Source organism: Episyrphus balteatus, chromosome 3, assembly GCF_945859705.1.
Source record: "Episyrphus balteatus chromosome 3, idEpiBalt1.1, whole genome shotgun sequence".
In the NCBI taxonomy this organism is placed as follows: domain Eukaryota; kingdom Metazoa; phylum Arthropoda; class Insecta; order Diptera; family Syrphidae; genus Episyrphus; species Episyrphus balteatus.
Genome location: NC_079136.1, coordinates 82,856,434 through 82,883,183, shown reverse-complemented (window position 1 = coordinate 82,883,183; position 26,750 = coordinate 82,856,434). Strand labels below are relative to the sequence as shown.

General features: G+C 31.5%; 1 protein-coding gene across 8 annotated transcripts in view; it reads right to left on the bottom strand.

Moving 5' to 3' along the window:
* Positions 1 to 26,750, bottom strand: part of LOC129913661 (uncharacterized protein CG43427) — a 111,771-nt gene that overhangs the window by 46,541 nt on the left and 38,480 nt on the right. For 7 of the 8 annotated variants that reach the window (XM_055992440.1, XM_055992438.1, XM_055992439.1 and 4 more), the window contains one exon: positions 8,212 to 8,669. In XM_055992440.1, the coding sequence (XP_055848415.1) occupies positions 8,212 to 8,391 (180 nt within the window). In that variant the 5' untranslated portion in view covers positions 8,392 to 8,669. Of the gene's footprint in view, positions 1 to 8,211; positions 8,670 to 18,794; positions 19,570 to 26,750 lie in introns of those variants that run through there. The other variant, XM_055992443.1, reaches the window with a different exon arrangement.

Genomic DNA, 26,750 nt, shown 5'->3' with positions numbered 1-26,750 from the left:
ACCCTTTTGAAAATTCACAACTGTGTTGAAATTTAACTAGCATAGAAACCATTTGTCCTTTTATTACTCTATTCTCCGGAATTATTTCTTTCTCAATTACAAACAACTAATATGTTTTAAATCATATTTCATGTGAAAGATATTATTCGAGATTTTTTTTAAATGTCAACAATTTCATAACATCATTTATGTTTATTAAATAATTTGAAGAGGAAACATACAAAATACAGATTAATATCTCAAATGAATAAATTAAAAAAAAACTTTGCTTCATCATCATGTGAGTCTTAAAAAAAAAAAAAAAAAAAACTGGAAATCTATGAAAATGATAGAGCACAACACATTATGACCACTTCATTTATCAAAAGTCTAGTGTCATTTGAAAGAGCTGACATTTAACTCACTAACGCCATTTAGTGACCGTTAACCAAGCAGACATCAGTGGGTGGATTGGAAATAGCTTCAGACGTTTCAGACAGGCTATCAATTTACCTACATTTTTGTTTTATACAGAAATGGAGAAGATTAGAAACGAGTAAAAAAAAAACTAGAAAGAAACGGGAAAACAAGATTGAATAAAATAAATATAATTTATTTTTTATGAATTCAATCTACATATCTAAAACTGCTTTGTGTGTAAAAATGTGCTATCTATTTAATCATGGCTGATACTTTATGATACTTTACGTTTTAATAAGAACAAAGATAAACAGATATAATTTGCTAAATTGCAGAAACAATTTTTCTATCTAATGGGGTTTTCCATTGGTAAAAAAAATCTATTTTTTGACAAAATCTAAAAAAAAATTGATTTTAAGATTACTGAGTTGAAGACAAAAAGATTAAAAATTTGTTTTTTTTTGACAGATTTAGATCAAATAATACATAGTAGGACCGTTCCACACTCAGTTTTAAACTGCCGAATTTAATAATATTTGGTTATTTTTGGTCAGAGTCTGTTCCCAACTTCAAAAATTGTGTAAAAGAGAGCGCTCACGAGAGAGTAAAAAATTTTCTCCACCCTGACAAATTTAGCCCAAAGAATTTCTTCCGGCAGAAATATGAGTCTTGTCAAATGAAAAGTTGACGTATGTCAAACAAATAAATAAAGATGATAACAAATCAAATTGTAGTAATTTTTAAATTGAATCGCGTTTACGTGTTTTTTGAATTAAAAAAGAGTTAATGTTTATCGAATTAAGCATAAAATATGAAATTGTGTTGAATATTGGTGTTCAATTTGTTCCAGACTTTTCGGCAGTCTTTCGTAGTTTTATTTCCTTCTGAGAGAATTCTCTCCAAACTCTCATTAATTTGACAGACTGCCTTATTTAGTGCAGTCTGGAACAGACCTAGTGTTCATAAAGGTATTTATTTTGACAGCTTGAGACGAAGTTTGGTTAAAAATTTGATTATTCTTCAAATTTTCTGCTGTCAAAAAAGTAGAAACAAAACTAAGCTATTTTTCTAGTCTTAAGCCTAGTACATTGCTGGGTGCAAACGCAGTGTGATGTTTTTGAGAAAAAAAAAAACAGGGACGTAAAAAAGAGTCTGAAGATTGAGTTCATTGTGAACACCGCCAACTGCAAGTATCTGACAGAGCTTCACCTTAAAGCCGCAAATGTCAAAAAACTTGGTATGTTTATGAAATTATTTGCAAAAATTTGCACGACTTTGATTGTGCAAGTCAAAATCTTTGACAAGTGCGCTGTTGACTGTTTCCCCCTATTTCGGACCTTAGAAATCGATTGGCATCATTAGTTTTTCGATTTATCGGTACGACTTCGAACAAAATTTGTTTCGGAAGTTTTTTCAATAATTTTAAGCATTTTGCCCGGTTTAAAGTCATTTTTCTTGTTTATATTGCTATTTATTCTGCTCAAACGTTATTTACTACCAGAATAAAGGCAAATAAACAATTTTATGCAATTTATTTAACCATTTACCAAGACATTTTTTATTGTAGTCCCATGAAAGTATTTAAAAAAAAAAAAAACAAAAGAAACTATGACGGAACAATAAACAAAATCGAAATTGAAATGTCAACTTTTCTCAAAAAAAAACATTCTTCCGAGAAATTAATTTTATCTATAAAAAGTAACTAGTGAGTGTGGAATTCTTGAAAGATTCTTTCACAATTATTCTGCTCTTTAACTTAACAGGCTTATTTAATGACAAAACATTAAATATAATTTAATTAAACTTTCCAAAATATACAATATTGTTGACATTTATTTTGCTTAAATTGATTTAAGTTAATTACAAAATTCTTTAATGCTTCAGTAATTTTTGTGGAATTTAATAAGTTAAGAACAAAAATTATGACAGTACATACAGTGCGCGTCATTTAAATAGAAACAAATATTATTTTCAAAGTAGTAATAGTTTTTCTTTATTGTTTTATTAGCTGATTTGTGTGCAATATTCCAAAGCTGATCGATTTGCTATTAATTAACATTAAATTAAAAATAAAAAACTTTGAGTGAATTTTAAAACTAACCTATCACGTTTTTAAACAAGTTATTGCAACGAACATTTTATACTGTTAAAAGAAATACGAAGCTAATTTTTGTATTCGTTCAAAAAATTACATGATTCTATTCAAATGTCGCGCAGTGTAAATAAATATGTCATGCTTGCATGACTCACAGTTTGTGTATGTATCTAAACAAAAATGTAAATACGTATCTATACCTACATACCCATTCGCAAAACTGTATCCCCAAACAAAACCCTAATTGACTATTGACATAGCAGTCGTTATTTTGTTATTTTTCATTTAAAATTCCATGAGCAAATAACAATTTTAAAAACAGAAAAGAAGAAAAAAAAAAAACTGTTTAGAATGATTAATCGGTAATATCAATGAGAATTTCACAATAGAACGCTCATTGTCAGCTGATACGATGACATATTATTATTTGTTGGATTTAGTAGAAATATTAATAATAATAGAATACTTAGTAAAAATAATATTGTTAGCTCGATTATAATGGCTGGTATGCACGTGTGACCAAAGAATTAGATCTATATATAAAACAAAACATTCAATATAAGATTTATCATATTTTTAAGAAAATAGTATGAGAATTCACCATGGGGTTAACGGCACAAAAATATTTAGGCAGTGTGTAAATTAGGTTAAATATTTAACCGAGGATGGATTTTTGACACTATTGCGGTGAAAAGATAAAAATAAAAATTAAAGTACAATACAACATTATGAGTGTTCATTGAAACCTGGACATAGTGCTAAATAATAGGCGCAGGGACATAAGTCCCCGGGACACAAGTCCCCGGGACACAAGTCCCGAATTTTTTTTTCGGGACTAATGTCCCACTTTACTGGGTCATAAGTCCCGAATCCAATTCGGGAATTATGTCCCACCCTACTGAGACAGAAGTCCTGAATTTTTTAGTCGAAAATGGGACATATGTAAGTCCCGAATAAAGTAAAAACAATTTTATATACATATTTTTACTATAAATGTTCATATTATAGGTACTAAGAAATCCATAAGATTACTTTTTGGTGCCATAAAATACGCCCAAGTGAAATGAGGAAGGAGAATTGGCATAATTTTAAATTTCAAAAGAGAAATAAAGCCATTTTTCAACATTTGACTTTCGGTTTATTAAAGCGAAATAATACCATTACGATTTTTATATCATTCCAACTTTTCAAAAAATAAGTTTTATATAAAATCTGTCTTGCTTCAGTTTGCCAAAAAAAAAAAAATAGAACTCAAACTTCACAGAGAATATTTTGCCAGTTTATGTTTGTTCCAAAGATATGCTTGTGTTATAACTCGATAAACGAGAAGCGGAAAAAAATTTCTCAGATTCGAATCTGAGAAATTTTTTTCCGCTTCACCCTGGTAAGTACTCATATCGATTATCACAAATTTCAATTATTAAACTTTCACTTTATACATTTGTTTATATTTTGTCACGATGCAATTTCGACTAACCAATAAATTTGCAAACTTTGCGAGAATTTTGTTTTCCAACAGCTTGTAACCGTACCTTACATCGGAGTTGGTACTACGAAAAAAAATCTTCAGAACTATATCGGTTCTATTATTTCGTCAGCTGTAGTCTCTAATAGTCTCTATAGATATATTTATGCAAAAAAAATACGTGGGACATAAGTCCCGAAAATTTTTTTCGGGACTAATGTCTCAGTAAGGTGGGACATAATTCCCGAATTGGATTCGGGACTTATGACCCAGTACAGTGGGACATTAGTCCCGAAAAAAAAATTCGGGATCTATGTCCCGGGGACTTATGTCCCTGCGCCTAAATAATAGCATTTTATTAGTGCATTTTTAGATAAACTACTTTCATCTGTTATTTACAAAAATCAAGCATTTTCTGAGCAAAAAATGTTTCTTTTTTACATTTTTGAAAACTTTGTGTTTTAATGACACTGAAAATTTCTAAATAGTGGTTTTTAAGATAATGAGTTTAAATTAAATTTTGTTCGTATTAGGGTGGCTCCAAAAAATGTTATCTTGTAGGTACCGTTGCTTGTGAAATTAAAAAAAAAATTAACGTGAATACCTATTATTTTAACCAAATTCTCAAAGAAAAAAAAACTTGGTTTAAATTTTAATTTTTTTTTTTTTATTATTTGAAAAAAAAAAAATGATTTTTGCTACATAAAAACTTTGTAAAACATGGTTTATGAAATATAATGTAAAGTTGAATATTTTGGCATTAGAGGGCTCAGAAAAATGTTATTATGTATGTATTTTACATTTATAGGTACCTACTCTTGGAATTCAACCATAATTAATTTGATATGAATTTAATACTACTAGCTATACTTTCTGTGCACTAATGCAAAAAAAAAACTTTTTTGACCACCCTAATTAAAAATATTTTTATTCATCGATAATTTGTTTCAAATGTGAACCATGTGGTTCACATATTTTTTTTGTGGCACCCTAATGTAACATGGTTTACAAACATTGTTTTTAGGCTTGCCTAATCAAAAGTTTGTCCATCAAGGGTTGCCTACAATTAAGTATCATTTTATTTACAAACATGAACAGATACAAAAACAGATACAAAAACCGATAGGGTATTTTCTCCATACTTAATACAAACTTAACATTTAAGAAATTAGCAACCCTAAGGAGTAAATATATTTCGAATTGGCGAGTTTGTTAATAAGACTGCAGTAAATGTCAAAAGTATCATAAACAAAAATCTTTGCAATTATGTGATTCACCATAAATTAAATAAAGTGAAACTACTTTCAACAATCAAAACTCTGTTTATTAACTTTTTTTTCGTTTTCTTTATTTAAGCGTTATACGTAAACAGCTTTAACCAAAGTTTAAAACCGTTAACAGCACTTATCTTTTAAGTTATTTTATTCTTACAGTTTTTATGTTGTTCGGATGAAAGATCATAAAGCTAATTAAAATTCAAAGTCATAGTTAAATGGTTTATACGTACTCCACAGTATACACACATAAGTATACAAAAAAAAATAAAATATATAAACTCATTGAACGCAGTTTCAATCTAAAAAAGAACTACTCTCTTAGTCATTGCAAAAATGTCTAGTCAAGCCTTCTTATATCCATAGATAGAAAAAATATACTTTTTCTTCTAACATTGATTACAACAAGAATTGTTAAATTTTTATGCAAAATTAAATGTGGGTTTATTTGATTGGATTTCAATTCCAATTGAAAATGTCATAAGGAAGTGTATAGAAGACTGGTGGTTTTAAGGTGAAGTCTTTATCGTAGTAAGTACTCTATCATAACCTACACAATAAAGGTGTAGGTACATATCATTTGGGTGGTGTTAAGTTTAAATGAAAGAATTTCAAGGTGAAAACAAAGTGTAAATAAAATGAATTTATTTTTAATTAGCATTATAAAGAGAATTAACGAGAAGCTTTCATCATTTAATTTATTATATGCACTAGGAAAAGTTTAGTCATTCTAAATGACAGCTTACCTACTTTAGAAATAGCTTACTATATACTCGAAGGCATCTTTTGTGTAATAGGTTTGTTAATAGCACTAGAAGAAATATAATTTGCAACAATCATTAATTAATTATTGCTACTTCAATTTGATCGGCAATTAGCAAAGTTCAGGTGTTTGATGAAATTTCTAACAGAAGTTGTAATCGTAAAGTGTTAAGTATTTTTATGTTTGATCGAAGTAATTTGATTTGACATGCAAATGCATTTAATATTTTATAACAAAAAATAACAAGTTGCATGCCTGGTTAAAATTCATAGGAAGGGTTCTCATCTAAAACACGATCCTTAACATGTTTGCTTCCTGTCGGTCGTCTTAACTATCTTCGTTGACATGGTATCAATATCTGGTAGGGTTACCGTGGGTCAATTGTTAATTTTTTTTTATTAAAAAAAAAGGATCAAGTTTAACTAACTTTCGCAGTTTTGGATAATGTTTTACTTTAAGCCTTAATATGCACAAAAAAACATACCGACGAACTGGTGGGCAAAAAATCTTGAGACACGATCTTAATTTTATTTTAAGTTAGGTTAAAACAAGAAAAAACTTTCAAATTTGCTGTGCCAGAAAGGCGCTACCTACCATAAACAAACCATTTTTCTGCAACAACAATTTCCATACCAAAATATGGCCACCAATATCGTGCGATTTTGTGAAATCTTGCGAATAAAGCAGAAACATTCCTCAGCTTAAAAAGCTAAGCTCTGTGAAGCAAAAACTGCCAGTTCAAAATGTTTTAACCAAACAAGGCTAATTCGTTTGTCCACCTTTTTTTTTAGGTATGTTTGTCCACCCAAAATTTTCGTTTGTGCACCCTTCAAAAATTTTGTAGAGCAATTCAAAAAATCATCGTTTGGAAGATATTCAAAAAACTAATTCTGTACTGAAAAGTTCAACGTCTCCTAAAATCTCCAAAAATTACTTTTATTCAAAAAGTCTGTCGTTTATCTATCTTGAGCTCTTTACATATACCAAAAGAGGTCGTTTGTCCACCCATCGTTTAGGAGGTATTCAAAAAAACATGCACTGAAAAATTCAAAAAGTTCTAAAAATTCCCCAAAAATTACTTTTTTCCAACATTTGTAAGCACTTAACTTAAGGCGTATGTTGTATTAGAAATAATAAGATCTCAAGGTTTGCATAGATACAAAATAGAGATGACATCATCAACGCCAATTTCTTACATTTTTAATTTGTATGATAAAATTAGAGGAAACTAAGAAATTCACTGTGGTGTATGAGTAACTTTTTTGTATGTAATATAATAATATTTTCACGCAAATTCTGAGGGAGGGGAGGACCTTATACATTTTGACGTATATTTATACAAGTCATATAGTGCGCGACACCTGTTGACAAATACTTGATATTATGCAATTGAATAACAGTAGCAATTTTTGCATTTATTGATTTTAAAACCATGATGGTTTTTTTTTTTTGTCATTTCCAGCTTTAAAATTGACAACTGTCAGATACTTGAAATCACTTCATGGTGAAAAAGAGGTAGATAGTAGAATGAGGCAGTTTTAAAAATCTATGCGCTTTTTTGACATTTGTTTCTTTGTTTGACATGCAATGTTTTCTGTTTTCGCCAAACCGTTATGTCCAAACTGCGTTGTGTCTGAACAGGATGTCGACTCACGTTAAAATACATCGGATGAACGAAGTGTGTAGGAAATTTGACAAAAGGTTGAACTTCCATTTCACATTCATTTTGTCATGAATTTATAATTTTTTGGGGAATTGTGGATGTACTCCAAAACCATGATTTTGAATTCGCATCATCTAGACTAGAAAAAAAAACTTAAAACGTTACCATTAGATATAAAAATCCCACTGTTTTAAACTCAAAACAACTTTTTTTACAAACACAAAAATTTAAGCCAAGTTATTATTAGCTTAATCTTAAAGCCCTCAACCACTAGACTTATTTGTAGACATTCGCTGCTTAATGAGAAAACAACCAACATTAAAGATATCATCCTATTGTAATTATCTGTTTCTGAAATCTATCTCAAAAAGCTTGTGAGAAATATTTATTCTAAAAATGTTTGTCTGATGTGAACGAACCCTCAAAAAAAAAAACTAATCGTAATTATAAACCTGTACAAACGAAACATTAAAAAAAAAAAAAACAACAAAAAATATAGACTAATTAGTCTGTATACAATTTATATATATATATATTTTCATAAATACTTACAGCTTTTAATGCGCAATCCTTTGCATGGCCATTTTTGGCAGAGTCGTTATTGTTGTTATTTCCATTTGAATTTGGTTCCGGTGATGTTGCTGTTGACGATGAAGCCGACAACGACGATCCGGATGATGATGATACCTTTGCGGATGATGATGATGAATTGTTCTCCCATTCACTCGGCATTTTGCGTAGATTTCTGTCTCATATTTAAAAGATCATAACTTTCTTTTTCTTATACACCGCCACCGCTGTTGCTGCTGCTGCTGCTGCTACCGCCCGCCGCGCCGCGCCGTCAATCCACTTTATTTTTAAAATAGATACGGTTTTATCTAGTGCCGCGTTTAACAATCCCTGAGATAAGGTGTATAATATAGCTTATGATGGTTTGTGTATGTGTCTTGTTTCAGTTTACTTTCATCTCACGATAAAATAAAAAAAAAAGAGTGAAACAACAAAGCAATCTGCAAATAGAAAAAAAAAATACAACAAAGATGTCATTATTATTTTATTTTTTGTTGTTTTTAAGTTAAATAGTATAATCTAGGTCTTAATGTTTATATAGCTCTATTTGAATGCAGGGTGCGTTAAGTTTGTTGCATTGTTTTTGGTTTATAGGTATATTTCAAGGTTTTTATTTTTTTTTTTTTTATTATCACAATGATCTGTCACATAGTTATGACAGGTATTTGCATAATGGGAGTGGTTTTATAATAAATTGGAAGATTTTATAGACAGTCGTGAAAATATTTTCAAATTCACCTCGTAAATTTTAGCCAAAAGTTTATCGTTCATTATTTTTAACAAAACCCAATAAAATTTAAACAAAAAAATTTTTTTTTAAACCGGTTAGTTCATAACATTTTTCTCTAGACGGCACTATATTATAGAACGTTTCATAGCCTTAACTAGCGGACAAGTAAGATGCTTCTAATGATACCTCGTTTGTCAAATGATGTTAAGTAGTTTAGAAGTTATGAAGGAACAAACATACCCATTTGTACATGTAAACCGAGAATTTTAGGAACTCAGAAGCACAGTTGAGAAATAATGATAAAAAAACAATTTATTTATTTTTAATCCAAAATTGATATTTAAGTTATTTTTACTTAGGCCCATTTGCTCATAAATTTGAATCTTAGGTAGGTCGAACATAGCACTTATATTTTACTTAGTTTATTCTAAGTTTCTAAAAAAAATTATGTTCAACCTAACAATTATTTACTTTCATGCGAGAAATAGCTGAGAGTTTCAAATTAAAATATCAAATCGACTCAAACGTCAGTTAATTTAATTATTTTTTGAACAATTTATCGGAAATAATGTACAAAATTTGCTATTTTATCTATTTTTAATGCAGAAAGAGTGAAAAATAGTAAAAGCGGCAGTAAAATAGTGTTTAATTTAATAAAAACAAATTCATTTGAAGGATTATTTTTGTATGTACATGTATTTGTGTGTCTATGTATGTGTCTGTATTGTGTGTGGAACTTTTAACAACAAAATTGTCAAATCTGTCGTACGAATTTGTGCGGCGAATTGTACCATCTGCTAATAGTTAACACGTGTGAAAGTAAGTTAACCATTCTTAATCAGATGATTGTTAATCATTATACACCCAAAATCATTTTTTAAAAGTAGTTATTTCTTTTTTTCTCAATTAAAATTGCTTAATTAGAACACAAATCTCTTATGATCTACTATTTCCTCCTCCTAAATTATGATAAACTTAGTCAGATTTAGGGGCTACTTTTAATTTCGGGCAAACCGATATGTGGAACATAGTCCTTTATGTTTTACTCAAATATTTAAGTTCCGTTTCCGCAAATGGACCTTAGTTTTTTAATTAATATTTATTAAATCACTTTCGTATAAAATATTCCTTTAAAAAACCAGAAATCAAGAAAACGGTTTAATTGTAGATACGGTTAATGAAGGTTCAAAAACTATTTATTTTTATTTCGAAAGTAGGACCGTTTTTGAGAAAAGCATGCCCTCAAGAAAAAATTTCACATTATAGAGAATCACCCAAAATCCTTAACTATGAAGTTTGAAGCAGATCGCTGGTTTGGGCTGTTAGCTCGATAGAGACAGACAAACAGAATTTCGAGATCCACTTTTTTCGCATTCCTTACAATAGTGCATGTGTTTGCATGTGTTTTTTGAAATCTTTGCTTTCTCACTGAGTGAAAAAGACACGCCTCTCTTGGTTATTTCGTTCTCGTTCTCACCATGAAATGTGATTGAGAAAACATCATAGAAAAGTCGAAATGAGTCGGAGAACTGAGTTCAATGTGAACATATTCTCATTGGTCTTACTCCATCCACCGACTCATTTTGATGTTTCTGTGTTCCTTTCTCACTTGCACTTTATGATGAGTAAGGAATAACCAAAAAAAACAGGACATTTTAAAATCATTTAAAGTCTTTGCACTCAGAGATATATGTCAAAATGAGTCGGCGGAGTGAGGACAATGTGAACGCCGCACAATGGGGCAAATCGACCCAAAAGCTGGCAATAATTAATAAAACCAAATTGCAAATAAACTTAATTTTTTAATATTTTCTAATACAGTAATATCCATCCTTTAAAAAAATTATTTTAATTTTTTTTTAGTCCTTCCCGTTTTTTCACAACACAGTTTTGTTTAAGCTTAATTAGTAGTCAGCTGAGCCAGAAGTGAAATTGTCGATTTTTCATCGTGATCTTTGAGAACAGTTTTTCATTTTTTTTGTTGATTCATTAAAAATTTAAGTATGCAGCCTTCAACTTCGGGTATGTAAGAGTTATTTAAACAATTTTTTCTTTGTTATATGTAAATATATATGTAAAATTTTAGTGAAGTTCCGTGATCAGTTTTTTCACTCGGAACACATTTAAAAATCAATGGATTTCACAGAACCTCTAAAATAAGGTTCTGTGAAATCTATTGATTTTTAAATGTGTTCCGAGTGGGATCGAGTTGTCTTTTATGTGATTTTAAAATGTTTGTGATGTTTATTTTGTGATTCCGTCAAAAAAACGTGCTCGTTTTGCACCCTTTTTGTGATATGTGAATTTTCGTAACTTTTGAACCTTCACTTTTTTTTTTTATTTTTTTCGTTGCTTTAGGAATCTCTTCAAATTCAATTTTTTTTACAAGAACGCAACTTGTAGAAATTATGAAAAGATGTGAGAGTGTTATGATTGAGGATCAGATGGATTTTTTAAAAAAATATCTTCTAAATATGACAAAAAGTACCGAAATTAGCCAAGTTAATGAATTCAATAGACTTTTTTCGCCTTTTTTAATCCGAGTTCAAAACGCGGTGGGTCAAAGCTTCTAGAATCAAACAAAGATTTAATGCAACAAACGAAGATTGGCTCAATACCTCAATTGTTTTTAAAAAGGCAGAAGAATCTGCAAAGAAACGTGCTCGTCCAAAAAAATTGCAGTCTTATCTCCCAGAAGCACCTGCGCTATTGAAACCCAAGCATTCCCGAAGCAAACATTTTTGTTGAAACTAACGTATCTGATGACGAAAGTGATGAATAAACTTATTTTATAATTTTTTTTTAGTTTTTTTAATTAAATTTAAAAAAGTCGATGAAAATAAAAACTTTAAATTAAAAAAAAAAGATTTTTTTTTGTAAATCAGATTTTCTCTACAATAAGGGTAAAGTTGGATAAAAGCATTGATAAAAGTTATGTCAGATAAGAAATTAATATATTATTAATTATCTTGAGCCTTAAAATAACCTTTCAATCTGAAAAATATTAACATTTTTATTAGATCCCAAATAAGTGGGCGTTTTAGTGGGCGTGGCAATTATAGCATTAGATATGGCCTAGTAAGGGTCTCAGAAGCATATATACAAAATTTCAGGTTCCTAGCGCTTACGGTTGATTTAATACCACATTTTAAGGCATTCTGCCCCACTGTGCGCCGTCAGGAAAACTTTAAACGTCAAATGCACTTGCCACTTATTTTCCTGTCGAGAATACCCACAGATTAGGTCTGTTTGGGTTCTTTTTGGACAAAAACATGATATCTGACAAATTTGAAAGATTGAAATCTTCTCGATTGACGGCGATTTATTTGAAGTCTATTTGGAGTTATGAACTGAAAAAAAGTAGGTATTTAAAATTATTTTTTTCTGTTTTATTATATTTTTTTGTAAATATATTCCCACCTCTCACCAGTCAATTTAGTTTATTTTGTCATCAAAATTAAACATCAAAAGTTTTTCACATTTACCAGATTCAGATAGTAAACTTTTCCACACAAAATTGAGCGGGAAAGTTTTCCAGATTAATGTAAATTTTTTTCATACAAATTTTGACAGCTTCGTTTATCACATTTGCCATTTACCACGTTTACCCAGTTTCATGAATACCTCTAATAAGTTCAAATTTTTAAGCAGCGTTCACAATATGTTGGTTTTTGATAATGAACAAGCTTGTCCAACAAGGTGGAATGAAAGCGGACATGTTGATCAATAGCACATTTAAGATTTGTTGACCCGAACGTAACCCGACCGAAATCGACAGAGATCAAAGAATGTAGCGATGAGTGAGAATTTATTTTAAAGTGTTGCGAGTGAACAAAGGATCTCGATTACTAAGGGATCATAACTTTTCCACATGGGTTTCGCAGGGTTGATCTCAGAAAGGGCGGCAAGCTCTGCAGCTTTGAATTTTTCCATTTCTTATGCAAACTTAAGGTATTTTTTCATCACCTTAAACCAGGAATTTTTGAGCCTAACTTTCTTTAAACTCTGCAGTCACTGTTTGACAGACTATAGAACAAAATTGATGAAAAACTCAATTTTCATTGCATAGGTATTCAACAAAAATTATTAAGTACATAAAAATGTCAAATGAAATAATATGAATAAGATATATTTTGTGCAAAGCTTGAAGAATAAAAATAAACAGATTTTAAAAAGGTAAAAACGGACTCTTTTTCAATATAGGGTGTCATTTTTATAAGATATCTTATACTAAACGTGTATATGTATACAATGCTTTTGATGCAATATTTGAGTAGACTTAATCTTTTAAAGCAAATAAAACCCTTGATTATTATACCAAGACCAGTCTAAACGACTGAACAAAAAGAGAAAAAAAAAAAAAAATACACTTCGCGAAATAATTATAAGGACAAATTTATTTGATTCGTCTTAAGATATGTAAAGGATATTATTTTGTATTTCTTTTATGAATAAGGAGATATGTATATGGGGGATTGTTTCTCACCATTTGTTTTAATTTAATTCATTAGAATACAATAATACAGTTATTTTTTCCGGGTCTGGAGCGAAATAATTATAGGGACACATCTGATTTTTGCACTAAAAGTGAGGTTTAGCGAGATCAAATGTAAACAAAAGTAGGCAAAACAGTAAGAAAATGAATTTAAACCCATTATGACCATTTCATAAGTTAAATTTTTCGGTTATTTTAAAATAAGGCGTGAAAAATCCTTGATCCAGGCAGAAATGGGCAAAATCGAGGCCTACCATGAATAGGGCTTGTGTAAATGGGAAAAACTGGAGGATTAGAAACGTCCGATTGTGTAATTGATAATTTAATTTACAAAGGTGACATGTATGTTTAACTAAAACGATCAGGGAGGAAGCCTTTGGTCGAAGAGAGAGCCAAAAGTGACAAAAAATTAAGTATTTTTCGTAAGAATTTGACAGTAAGAGAAATTTTCGAGAAAATGAAATTGGAAGTGAGAGTATGTTGAGTGCAGTAAATAATGGAGGTGGACTAAGCCCATTCCTGTGAAGGTAAATGGTGAAAAACGGCGCTCTTGCCGAGACATAAACTAGCCCGCCTTCGCCTCGGCAAAAAGCATAGGTTCTGGGATGAAAAATGGAAAAACCGTTAGGTACACCATCTAGGCTATCCAAATTAAACTTTCTCTCATTGATGAACTTAAAAGTTTTTCCATTTTTCATCCCAGAACCTATGCTTTTTGCCGAGGCGAAGGCGGGCAAGTTTATGTCTCGGCAAGAGCGCCGTTTTTCACTATTTACCTTCACAGGAATGGGCTTAGTCCACCTCCATTATTTAGTGCACTTAACATACTCTCACTTCCAATTTCATTTTCTCGAAAATTTCTCTTACTGTCAAATTCTTACGAAAAATACTTAATTTTTTGTCACTTTTGGCTCTCTCTTCGACCAAAGGCTTCCTCCCTGATCGTTTTAGTTAAACATACATGTCACCTTTGTAAATTAAATTATCAATTACACAATCGGACGTTTCTAATCCTCCAGTTTTTCCCATTTACACAAGCCCTATTCATGGTAGGCCTCGATTTTGCCCATTTCTGCCTGGATCAAGGATTTTTCACGCCTTATTTTAAAATAACCGAAAAATTTAACTTATGAAATGGTCATAATGGGTTTAAATTCATTTTCTTACTGTTTTGCCTACTTTTGTTTACATTTGATCTCGCTAAACCTCACTTTTAGTGCAAAAATCAGATGTGTCCCTATAATTATTTCGCTCCAGACCCGGAAAAAATAACTGTATTATTGTATTCTAATGAATTAAATTAAAACAAATGGTGAGAAACAATCCCCCATATACATATCTCCTTATTCATAAAAGAAATACAAAATAATATCCTTTACATATCTTAAGACGAATCAAATAAATTTGTCCTTATAATTATTTCGCGGAGTGTAGGAGAAAAATAACAAACACCCTTGTACCAATGTCGTGTGTTGTCGCACCAGAACATAAAAGTCAAGAAGAAAACAATAAAAGGTTCGTTCACACTTGGTTTGTGGTGGAGCAAGATTAGTGGATGTTTGTCGGGTGATTAATGTTTGCATAGAATTCTTATAGAGTAGTTTTTCTTTCTTTTTTTTTCTTCTAGTTTTTGTTGTTGTTTTTGTTCCAAGAACAACCGTCTAGAGAAAAAAGCTATTAGTAACTCTTTATATACGATATACATACAAACTCTATTGGTTTCGATGTATATTTTACAACCTCTTTTTGAATGTGTAAATTTTGGTAGGCACTATACACACTACACCACATTATGTAGAGGAGTAAGTTGGAGCAGCAGGAAACAGGCAGGGCATAGGTAGTATAAGTATAGCATAATGGCGTGTGGTAATATGAGATGAAAACAATAGGGTCTGCCAATAGGGTGAACAAATTTTCAATTGGGTTCAGTCAAGCAGTTGATGTTTCCTGTATTGGCCAAGTGCATAAAGGGGGTAATGGCCTTTTAAATAGCAAAAAAAAAAAAATACGAGAATCGATGTGTGAATGCTTTTTTAAGTTAAATAAATTGATTCCACAGAAAAAATGACATTTGTTAATACCCCTGATAAATTGCTTAGTAAACAAATTCTTAAAACGTCATTTTGACAGCCAACAGCTGTCATATGTGATCAGTTAGGAATTTAACAAAAGCTTTAATTCTTGTTATTGTTTTTTTTTTTCGTGATCATTCTTCGATGAACCTAGCAATTTTGTTCTTCATTGGAATGTAACAAAAAGGAAAAATTGCGTGAAATTCTCTGATCTCGCAAATGAACTTTTCTTATATACCTATACAGCTTGACTTAGGTTAGAAGCGATAATCTCAAGTTTTTTCATCTAGAGGGCGCCACATTTGATTAAATGTGACGCTTTATGTCCTATAATCGGCCGATGAGCAAGACGCTTTCAAAGAAACTTCATCTGTCAAATAATAAGTATTTGAGTAGTTATAACGGAACAGATGAACATAGTACCTACATACTTTCGTAATGTTCAAACACATAACCCCTTTTTTTGGCTTTGCCGTAATCGAGTAAACAAAAACTGTAGAAACAACAAAGCAAAGTTTTTTTTACAAATTCTCTTTCATTTACTATAAATTTAAATCAGATTTATAGGAAATCACAAAGAAAACAAAAACAAAATTGACAACCCAGAAATACTCATAAATAAATAAAAACTAAAAAAAAAATTATTTAAAATTGAAAAGACTTCCAAGCTCATTACGACTACCATTATCCTCATCACTGATGAATTTTACCGCCTGCCATATCGTCGTCATAGTCGTCGTTGTCGCTTCGCATCACCTCCCCATAGAATTACCGCATTTTTCGTATGCGGCCAAGTATGTACCGGGAGCCGCAATCCGCACGCTTGTTTGGTCACATACCCAAGCGCATTCACCGAACTGTGTTATTCTGAATTCTATTCTAAAGTTGTTGTTGCACTGTTTTTGTTTTTGTTGTTGTTGTTGATAGCTATAATATAGACAATCTACCGCCAACAACGTCGACGGAGGTAATAACCAACCGGAAGTACGATAATATTTGAAGCATATCGATTAGCGTGGCTTCACATGTGTACATCGAGGTAAGCAAAGAGTTGAATTGTTTTTTTCATTTTATTTTTTTTTGCTTTTCATCATTATTCTATTATGAAGTATCTAAGTACCTCTACGTGTGTGGAGAAGGAAACCGCAGATTTTTTTTTGCTGCCTTTTTTTGTTGTTGTTTAATATTGAATTCTCTAACGACGAAGAAATAGAATATCTTCTACTAGATGACGGCTGACGACGAAACTAAGAAGACGACGAATATAAGACGAAGTGGTGATATAGCGGTGGTAGATGGCGGCACTGGTTCGGTTCATTAACACCATCATCCTTGCAAGTCCGTATTAAAAACATAAAGAGCGCATAAGGCTCTGAAAAGGGGCCTTCCTATGTATGCGAGCCCATATTAATAAATAAACAAGGAGATGGATCCGTTTTGTCCCTAATTTTGAACCCACTATCATTATCATTAGAAATCTCGATACTTTTGCCTAACACAAAAAATTCAGACTTTTCGGTGAAAAAAAATTCGGAAAACTTATAACAACTTTGCCTGTCTTGTTCCGACCGATAAAGTTACCAAACAGAACTAAAAACTAATTGATAACAAATTTTTCCATTCATTTGGCATAGAACTGTCAAAATGTTTATGACAGTGGACTTACTCCGCCGACTCTTTTTGACATTATCTCTCACTCATGTGAGTGAGAACATTTTAAAAATCTATATGGACTCTTTTTGACATTTACTTTTCTGAGATTTTATCTTGCCTTTTTGTCGAGAAAAATGTCAAAGAAACAAAAATACGCTTTGTGTACACTGCAAGTTAAGATTGTCATTACAAAGACGGAAATAGAAAACAAAAAATGTAAACACAACAATTGCCAAAAAGATTCCAGATTTTTAAAAACTTCTGACGCGAGTGATGCAAAAATAAAAACCAGACATGTCAAAATAAAATTAGCGCAACTGGGTAGTTGGAGGGAGTTGGCGAACTGCGTAATTAAAAAGGGCCCAACCCATAGAATTCGTTGCGTTTGTTGCGGCAATAAATCCGTTGAAGTTGACGGATGAGACGGAAAGAGGTGACTCATAGGACGTTGTTCGCATTGGCCTCACGTCGCTGACTCATTTAGACGTTGCACGTTGCTCACTTGCACTTCATGATGAGAAAGAGATGTCAAAAGAGGCAGGAAATTTAAAACTCATTTAAAACCTTCGGAGCTGTCAAAATGAGTCGGCGACGTGAGGCCAATGTGAACACCGTCTAGAATTCGATTGCATGACGGATTGATTTTTGACATCTTACTTTAAATTCTTAGGTTTTTTTTATGTTTTCTTGCACTAAGGAAGTTCTCATGTTTTCAACTATTATAGTTGTTCTTTTTTCTAATAAAATGAAATACATGACTGGATATTACTTTTCTACTTGCTCTTCAGTAAAAAAAAAAAAAGTTAATTACACATTATCAGTTGTAGGCATAACTGTGCCTTTGTAAAATTGAACTCTACGGCGGAATTCAGATATCTAGGGAATTCAGAAATTTTATAAGGACATTAATACTTCTGTTATTACAATTTCTTCACAAATGAACAATGAAAGTTCACAATTCATAAAATCGGAGAATAAAAAAACACAGATCTGAGTTCTGACAATTCCCGGTGCGCACTCAAAAAATGAAAATCCAAGTTATCTATTGTTGACAACTGATTTCAACTGATTAGCCGGATTAAATGTTGAAGTTTGGGCTACTTTGTCCATCGCATCCGTTTGACTACGTCCGATCCGTCGCTTATGGGTCGGTTCTCATAAGAACCTGTGTATTTTATAACGCTAACGAAGAAAAAAATAACAAAAATAAAAATTGTATTTTATAACGCTGTCAATTGAAAACTACGACGTAACGCATGCGACGGATTCTATGGGTTGGTCCCTAGATTCTGTGTGATTTTTGACATTTGAGTTAGCTACTAACCGAGTTGTCATGCGACAGATATTCTAGGTCTTTGACAGTAAAATTCTAAAGCGAATCTCAAACTCACATTACGCCTAGATTGTTTTTTAAAACATAAACGCGACCCTGCAGTTTTTCATCAGCCTTTTTTTATGCACACATTGGTACAATCTAATGTCTTTGGATCTCTTAAACTTTCAAAAGATTCATCCGGCAACGTAGAGGTATATACAACATGCGCGCAAATCTAGTCACTCGTTAAGGAATTGATATCAAATTTCAAAAGACACCACCAGCTAACATATAGCATACCGCCAGCTTTCATTACAAATAACACAGCCTCCTGATGCCATCATCATTATCGTCGCCATCATCATCTTCATCATCATCAAACATCACATCCCATATGCATTTTTGATGTAACATCTATCCACATTTTTATATACGAGTACCTTCTTCCCGTACCTTCTTGGGGATTGATTGATGGATTTTCTCGCCCAGATAGTGTTACCATCTCATCATATCGAATGATAGGTTAACCATTTCAATGATATTTATTTTCAACCGAAAAGAAAGCTAAAAAGAAATTTGTATAGAAAACTCATTCGTATATAGAGAAAGAAAGAAAAAAAGCAGAGATAAAGGTGTACCCACAATGAATAGTTAGGTATAGGTCTATATATAACCGAATCCATAGGGTAATGTTTACAATCGGAACATGGCGCGAATGCAAATCTAACGGTGTTTGTTGGCGAATAGTTTGCACTTGGTTGATTTTAAGTTCAACTTATGTGCGGTGGTTGCAACGAATAATACCTATGAGTATTTTTTGCATGTGTTTGTGTGTGTGCCAGTGTGTATGTTGTTAATTGAGAAGATTGGCTGACTTGCTAAGTGAGATGCAAGAAATCGTATTGAGTGAATGTCAAATCAATCGGATGCAGCTGTAGCAGTTAGAGTTTCATCAGAAGATAGTTGCAATGGAAATTTTGTTTCCGGTCACTGGAAACGGAATTTAGATCAAATTTCATTCTGATTCAAATGTGTAATGAATTGATTTTTTTTTTTGTTGTACAAATGAAGATGAACAAAAGCCATATAATAACAATTTGTGCCAGGTAAATTAATGCAAACACGGAACGGTATCATGGAGTGGTTAAGGTAATTGTTTGAAAGTTATAAGCTAGAAATACATACTTAACTGAAGGTGTGTTAAGCACTTTTCAAATTAAAAAATGAATGAAACGTTCATTTGGAAATGGTAACGGAGTTACGAATAACAGAGTTACGCGCGACAGAGTTACGGCCGTCAAAGTTACGCGAAACCGAAGTTACGAAAAACTAGAGTTACGAATTCTAAAGTTATGTTAAGCTATGACATGTGATTTTTGGGTTGGCAACAATTGCAACAACAGTTCACCACACCAAAATAACGTCTGTAAAAAAAGGGGTGGTTTGGTTATTATTTTAATATAAATAATAACAAAAAGGGTATTACAAAATACGCTATGAATAATTATATTAATTAATAGAAAAAAAAAATACGTATTTGCAATATTAGTTGGACAAATAAGAAGTTAAATTCAATTATGTCCCCCAAAACTTTCATAAGTATACTCATGTTTTTTTTTTCTATTTCAACATTTTTCCGATCTTCTCACAAAAACAAAACCATATAAGTATACCTATCCAATCAAAATTTTACAAGATTAAATAACACCCATTTTCGCTTTACTCATTTAGTTCTGAACAATGAGAAAAATGTTAATCTCTTGTTTGTATTTCCATAATTCCATGTCGTTCCTCGCAATTGTTGCCAACCCAAAAATCACATGTCATAGCTTAACATAACTTTAGAATTCGTAACTCTAGTTTTTCGTAACTTCGGTTTCGCGTAACTTTGACGCTCGTAACTCTGTCGCCCGTAACTCTGGTATTCGTAACTTCGTCGCTTTCCCGTTCATTTGGCATTGCCAATGACTGTCTTCACATAAATTCATCTCTGATTTATTGCTTCTTAGTTCAAATTGGCAATCAAATATGTCATAAAGCACGAACTTAACAATTAAAGAACCGAAATTGAGACAAACAGATCGTGTTTTTAATCAAAAAGCAAATAGATAAGACAGATGTTTTCGCACAAATGAAACAAAGAAGAGATGATTTATTAAAACAAAATAAAAAATGCCGCCTTCACACATCAAGATGATTAATTTGTGCTAGAGATATTTAAATTTAGTATACATCTTTGAAACCGAACCGAAAATTGTTGCGCAAATCAAACAGATATAACAAAGAATAATGGGAAACTGTTGTGTCAAAATAAAAGAGTGGGTTCAATGTAAATTTATACTTAAGGTAAAATGAACCAACCATAAAAGACACATCAAATGTGTCAAAAATCAAAAAAATTAAAATGTCTGCCGTGTGCGGGGGCTCTTATTCCACGTTTCGGAAACTATATTTCATTAATTTTTGACATAAACTTTCTACATGTACCTATTGACTTTTAAAACGGAACAGTTTTGAAAATTTGAACATGATGAATAAATGAAGACAAGATTTAAATTTCAAAAATATTGAGTTTCCATAAAACTTTTAAAGAAATTCTAGAGAACAGAATTTCGTGCGTCCGACACATAGACGAAATTGACGAATACGCCAATTTTCATTTGTATGTTTTAGACTTAAAGGAACAATAAAATGAAAAGAAAATAATTGTAATACTGTGTTATATCCAAAAAATACACAGAAAGAGTTTTTTTTTAAACGACGAAAAGTCTCGCATACGGAAGGATTTACTGAGCTCCTTGAAGCCAGAACTGCGACCTTAAAATTCACAGTTCACATTGGCCACAAACCAAACTTGTCTAATTCCTTTTGTCTATGTTTGTCCACCCAAAATTTTCCTTTGCTTTCCCTTAAAAAAAAATTTAAGGCAAATTGTTTTTTTTTTTTTATTGGAAGTCTGAAAAATGAAAAATCGTCTAAAACGCTCAAATTCTGAGATAGACGTATAAAACAAACTGCAAACTGTTTGGTCACCGAGATATAATTACATACTAAATATTATCGTTTTTATATTCAAACAAAATTCCCAACAAAAGTTATTCAAAAAACAAATTTTGTATTGAAAAAAGTCCCTTAAAATCCCCAAAAGTTCAAATTTCTGTCGTTTGTCCACTTCGAGTTCTTTAAAAAAAAACGAGCAAAAACTGAAATAATTAAGTCAAGTGGAGCGCAAGGAGAACAATTATCCGCCCCAGCAAGTTTTTGGATAACTGTTGACAAACGAAAAGCACTAAACTTGTTCTAAAACTTTGAGATGTGAATTCTGGATTCGCAGAAGTGCTCAAATGTCTCTATTCTCTGAATGACATTGTACCTATAATACTTCAAAACAATACAAAAACTTCCCATCTTTAAAATCTTTGAGGTTAAGCTTTAATTAGGTGTCTTACATACTCCAAATCCCGTTCTAACCTCAATTTATTATTATTAAATGTTTATAAAATATGTTTTTTTACAAAATGAAAGTTGATGTATGTGCCTTTTCACGACCGTTAAAGACTCAATTAAAAACTTCGTTCACCATCAAAATGCAACATAACCTCAATATAACTAAATTCAAACAATATATCGTTAATTAACTTTGGATTATGCACTAAGCTTAATTTAAGGCACCAATTTTTAGTCTAACAATAAACCTGATAAATGTCTACAAAATGCATGAATAATTTGAAAAAATTCAAATCATCAATAGGTATTATATAGAATTTTATTCATATGTATGTAAGCATGCTAATTTTTTGTTTCTTGATTTAACAACAAACTATCAAGTTGCGACCCGTTGTTAACGTCGCGTCGTCGGTCGTCGGTCTAGTCTCTATAATTTATTAATGTTAATCAAAATGATTCACACACAGCAGCCAATAATAACAGCCACTATAGAGCATCATAATCAATTGATTCGAATATAGAATTCTTTTCAATTTTTTTTTTCATCGTTTAGTTTTAAATTTTGTTTTGTTAGTTTTTTTTTTGTTATTTTGTTCATGAATCTTGTAAAGTTTTATTTATATTTTGTTTAAAAGACGTTGACGTTGAGCCGCCTCTAATATAACAGATAGTTTTTTTGACCTGACATAATAATTAAGTACAAGCATCTGAATGTTGTTGATGATGATGATGCCTTTGAAAGGAATTAGTCCAATTAAAATTTAATTGAAACCTACTCATATTGTATCATATGAGAAATGAAAAAAAAAAAAAATATGTCTTACATTTTTATTCAGCGAGTTCGATGCTTTTGATGATGTGCGTTTGTGGAATGTCATAAGGAAGACATTCTATTGATTTCATTTATAGACTTGTCTTTGTCGTTCAAGGAAATAACGACATTAGACCCTGAAGATAGTACTTTCAAATTTGAAAACTCAAAATTCAATTGACAATAATGTGATATTAATAGTACTTCGGAAATGTTTCATTTTTTGTTTATAAGCATTTTAATCGACTTTGAAGTGGGAATAAAAGAATGTACTGGAAAAGTATTGACAATTGATTTGTTTCCAAACAAAAATGAATGGAAGGTTGAATATATTTATTGTTAATTTTACAAAATTTTCGCACCTAAGTTAACCATGAATGACTATTGGTGCTTTCATAATTGCATAGTTGCTTTTATTACATGCGGTCATTTGCAATCGGAATTACATGTGTCAGAAAAACTATTTGCGCATGCATTTAGTTATTATAATTTTACTTTTACTAATTTGCGATATCTGTCAAAATTTTGAAGTTTGGATTTTAATTCGTGTTCTTAAAAATGGATTCCAGAAGGATTTTTTTTATTTTGACAGATATGATCAGTTGAAGAGTTCACATTGGCCACACTCTACCGACTCATTTTGACATTTCTGTGTTGCTTTCTCGCTTACTCTTCATTGTGAGAAAGAGGCAGGAAATTTTAAACTCATTTAAAATCTTCGAACTCAGATAACTGTTAAAATGAATCGGCGGAGTGGGGCCAACATGAACACCGACAACAAAATCTATACTATCAGTTACATGATACTTGTCTCTTTCTTTGAGTCATAAATTCAGAATGTATGTGAAATTTTATATTCGCATATTTGCGCTGCATAAGGTTGCGTTTATACACTTATGAAAACCTTAAATTTGTCATTAGCTTTAGTGAAAACATTGCATTATGTTGTCATATTTTGACATATGGGTATCAAGGTTATTTTGACAGTTGTGTAATATTTTTAAGTGCATAAATTAACTGCGAACAAAATGCAAGTGGAGGTTCTCAAATCCCATTACTTTTATTTTGATATGAGGAAAACGTACCCGATAGTCCATAAGAGAATCGCGACCACGTCAAGGTTGTATGTCGAAAACATAGCCGAAAAAGTAGCCGAATTTTCTACTTTTTCATCAGCCAGATATATTAAGATCAGTTGTCAAATATAGATCAGTTCGATTTTGCGTTTTCTGAGTGCACACTGCACACCCCAAGGAATGTCAGAACTCAGAACATTGTTTTCATCTCCGATTTTATGAATTTTGAACTGTCATTTTTATTAGTGAAGAAATTGTAATAAAAGTATAACATTTAAGTCCTTATGACATTTCTGATTTCAACATATCTGAATTGTTTCTGGTGCAGTGTTCAATTTAAGAATGCAACAGTCATCGAAGCAACTGAATAGGAAGTATCTACGTAAGATCTAGTCGTGCATTTTATTTTATTAAAAAAGAACAACGCAGTTAAACATTCTTTACATCAGAACTTCAGCGAGAAAACATCGAGCAAACCTAGGAATTTGAAGTTAGCTGTCAAAATGCAATCCGTCATGCCACGTGTTCTATGGGTCCCTTGTGTTCCCCATCTGTCAACATTAACGTCAAAATCTGTCGCATTAGACGGATTCTATATGTTTTCCGTTCCTCTTGCCTTGCAACAAAATGGTCCTTAATATCACACAGAACAGTAAAAAGACTCCATTTTGTTTGTATCATACTTTTGACTCTTTAATAATCTATTGATTGTTTAATTGCAAATTAAATTAATAAAATTTATTATAATATACAAAAATAAAATCGACACCTCCTCTCAGGCGCAGAAACGCCACCACAACATTGACAGAACGCATAACGGTTAAACACCTTCAATGGCGCCACTTGTTCTTTGTTGTAAAAAGAAAATATATAAATATTCTTTGAACAAAAGATAATACCGTTATTAAATTAAGAAGAAAAAAATAAAAACTACCCTTGAAAACAGCGCGACTCGGCGGCATTCCTCGAAATGTGTTCAATGCCCGTGAAAGTATATTTTCTCTTAGCGGGTGGGCGCTTAACTACTACACACACACACAATATTATGAGTAGGTTTATGTGTGGGTTTCTATGTATATCCAAAATGCATTGCTGGCTGCACTGGGTGGTGTTTTTTTTTTTCTTTTGTTTATTTATTTGGCATTTTTCAACACATTTTGTCGATTGGTTTGAGTACATTTTCTGGGCAAGAAAATATTATGACGTAAATGATAGATATTTTCCAGGAATAGATTGAAAGCACAAAAGGCGTAAATATGGAAATATTTTAAATGGAAAATGTTGAAAATGAATAGCTTATTGGAATTTTTTTTTAGTATGACTTGCAACAATGAACAACGAAACATGGTACAAATGTTTCTTGCAGATTATCCTCTTATGTTCTTTTGCTTGTTAAAACATTTAAAACTAGTATTTATTAATTTAACATGCAATCGGGATTTTAGGGGAGAGCAAAAAATGTTTACTAGAATTCTATTCTTGTAGAAGGTTGCAATTTAAAAATATTTTAGACGCCTGCACTTTTAAGACTTAAATGTACATAAAATATTCTGTTGGTCAAGAAACCTCAAATAAATTAAGTCCAAAGAACATGCGGTTATTCCCGCAACCCACGATCTAAGTCTATACGTCAATTTGAGAAATAGTTAGAATAACTAAATAAAAGTACCAAAAAAGGAACCATCTGAATCAGTTTGGTTTTTGACACTTTTAGATTTTGTTCAAGTTAAATCTTTTGCATCAGTTTTCAAATACAATGATTTCCCTAGTGAGTTTTTCTGTGCCTTGTTCGGAAGGCAATTTCCACTTTTTGTATCAAACAGTCCTACAAAGATGACACTTTGGGCATGACTTTGGTTTTGGTATCTGAACAGACCCATTTGTACGCAAATTTTTAAGTTTACGTTAATACATTATTTTAGTTATAAAATTAGGTCTGTTTGAGAACAGAAAGATTTCTACTTTTTTCAAATTGTGCAAATGTCTGCCCGAAAAATGTATTTGAAAACAAATTTGAGATCTGTGAAAAGCTTTTTGTTCTTGTTCTTGTCATACAAAAAAGAAAAGAAACTACCGCTTGGTGTGTGTCATGGCAGCGAAATTTACTCTTGTGTTTTTATTCTTATTTGTTTTTAGTGGTGTAATGGTCAAAATAAATAAATATTTGATGAAAAAAAAATAAAAAAAGTGTTTGAAAAACAATACAAAATGCTTTGATATTTTTGGTTTCTTTACATTTTTTTTTCTCAATCGGTGTTTACGTTTTTTGACGTTAAATAAAGTAGCAGAAAATTTGTCCTAAAGCGAATGGGTACATAGTTTTTCTTTCTGAGAAGATGTCATCCCCACTTAAAATTTGACAGATTTCCAAAAGTACCCAAACACACCTAATGGTGTTCAGTTTCGTTCAGTTTTGTTTTCAAACGAAAAGTGCGGACGTAAATGTGAAAGCTGACTTCATGTTTCACTCTCTCTTTTTATTTGACAGAGAGGAATGAAACTCTTTGTTTGACACTAGCATCCGTTTGCATCCATCAGACCTTAAGACCCGGTACACACACATGGTATAAAAAGACAAGGTATGATCATTAGAGCCGCCATCTTACAAAATGGGGTAATAAGGTTTTGACGTCTGGCATTTGGCAAAGTCAAAAGCAACAACAATTTCCAAGACAAATTTGTTTACAACAACAATTTCAATGGGCTGGGCTGTCAAAACACTAAGTAGCCATCTTTTTTTCTTTCATTTGACAGTTCTCGATACTGAGTTTTTTCTAATGATCATACCTTCTTTTTTATACCATGCACACATGCGTCCTTTTAACGCGCTTTTTCAAACAAAATATGTCATGCAAAAATGTACTGGGAAAAAAACTTGAAATTGGTTTCACCCTAAAAAATAACACGCAAAGTCACAGCGTC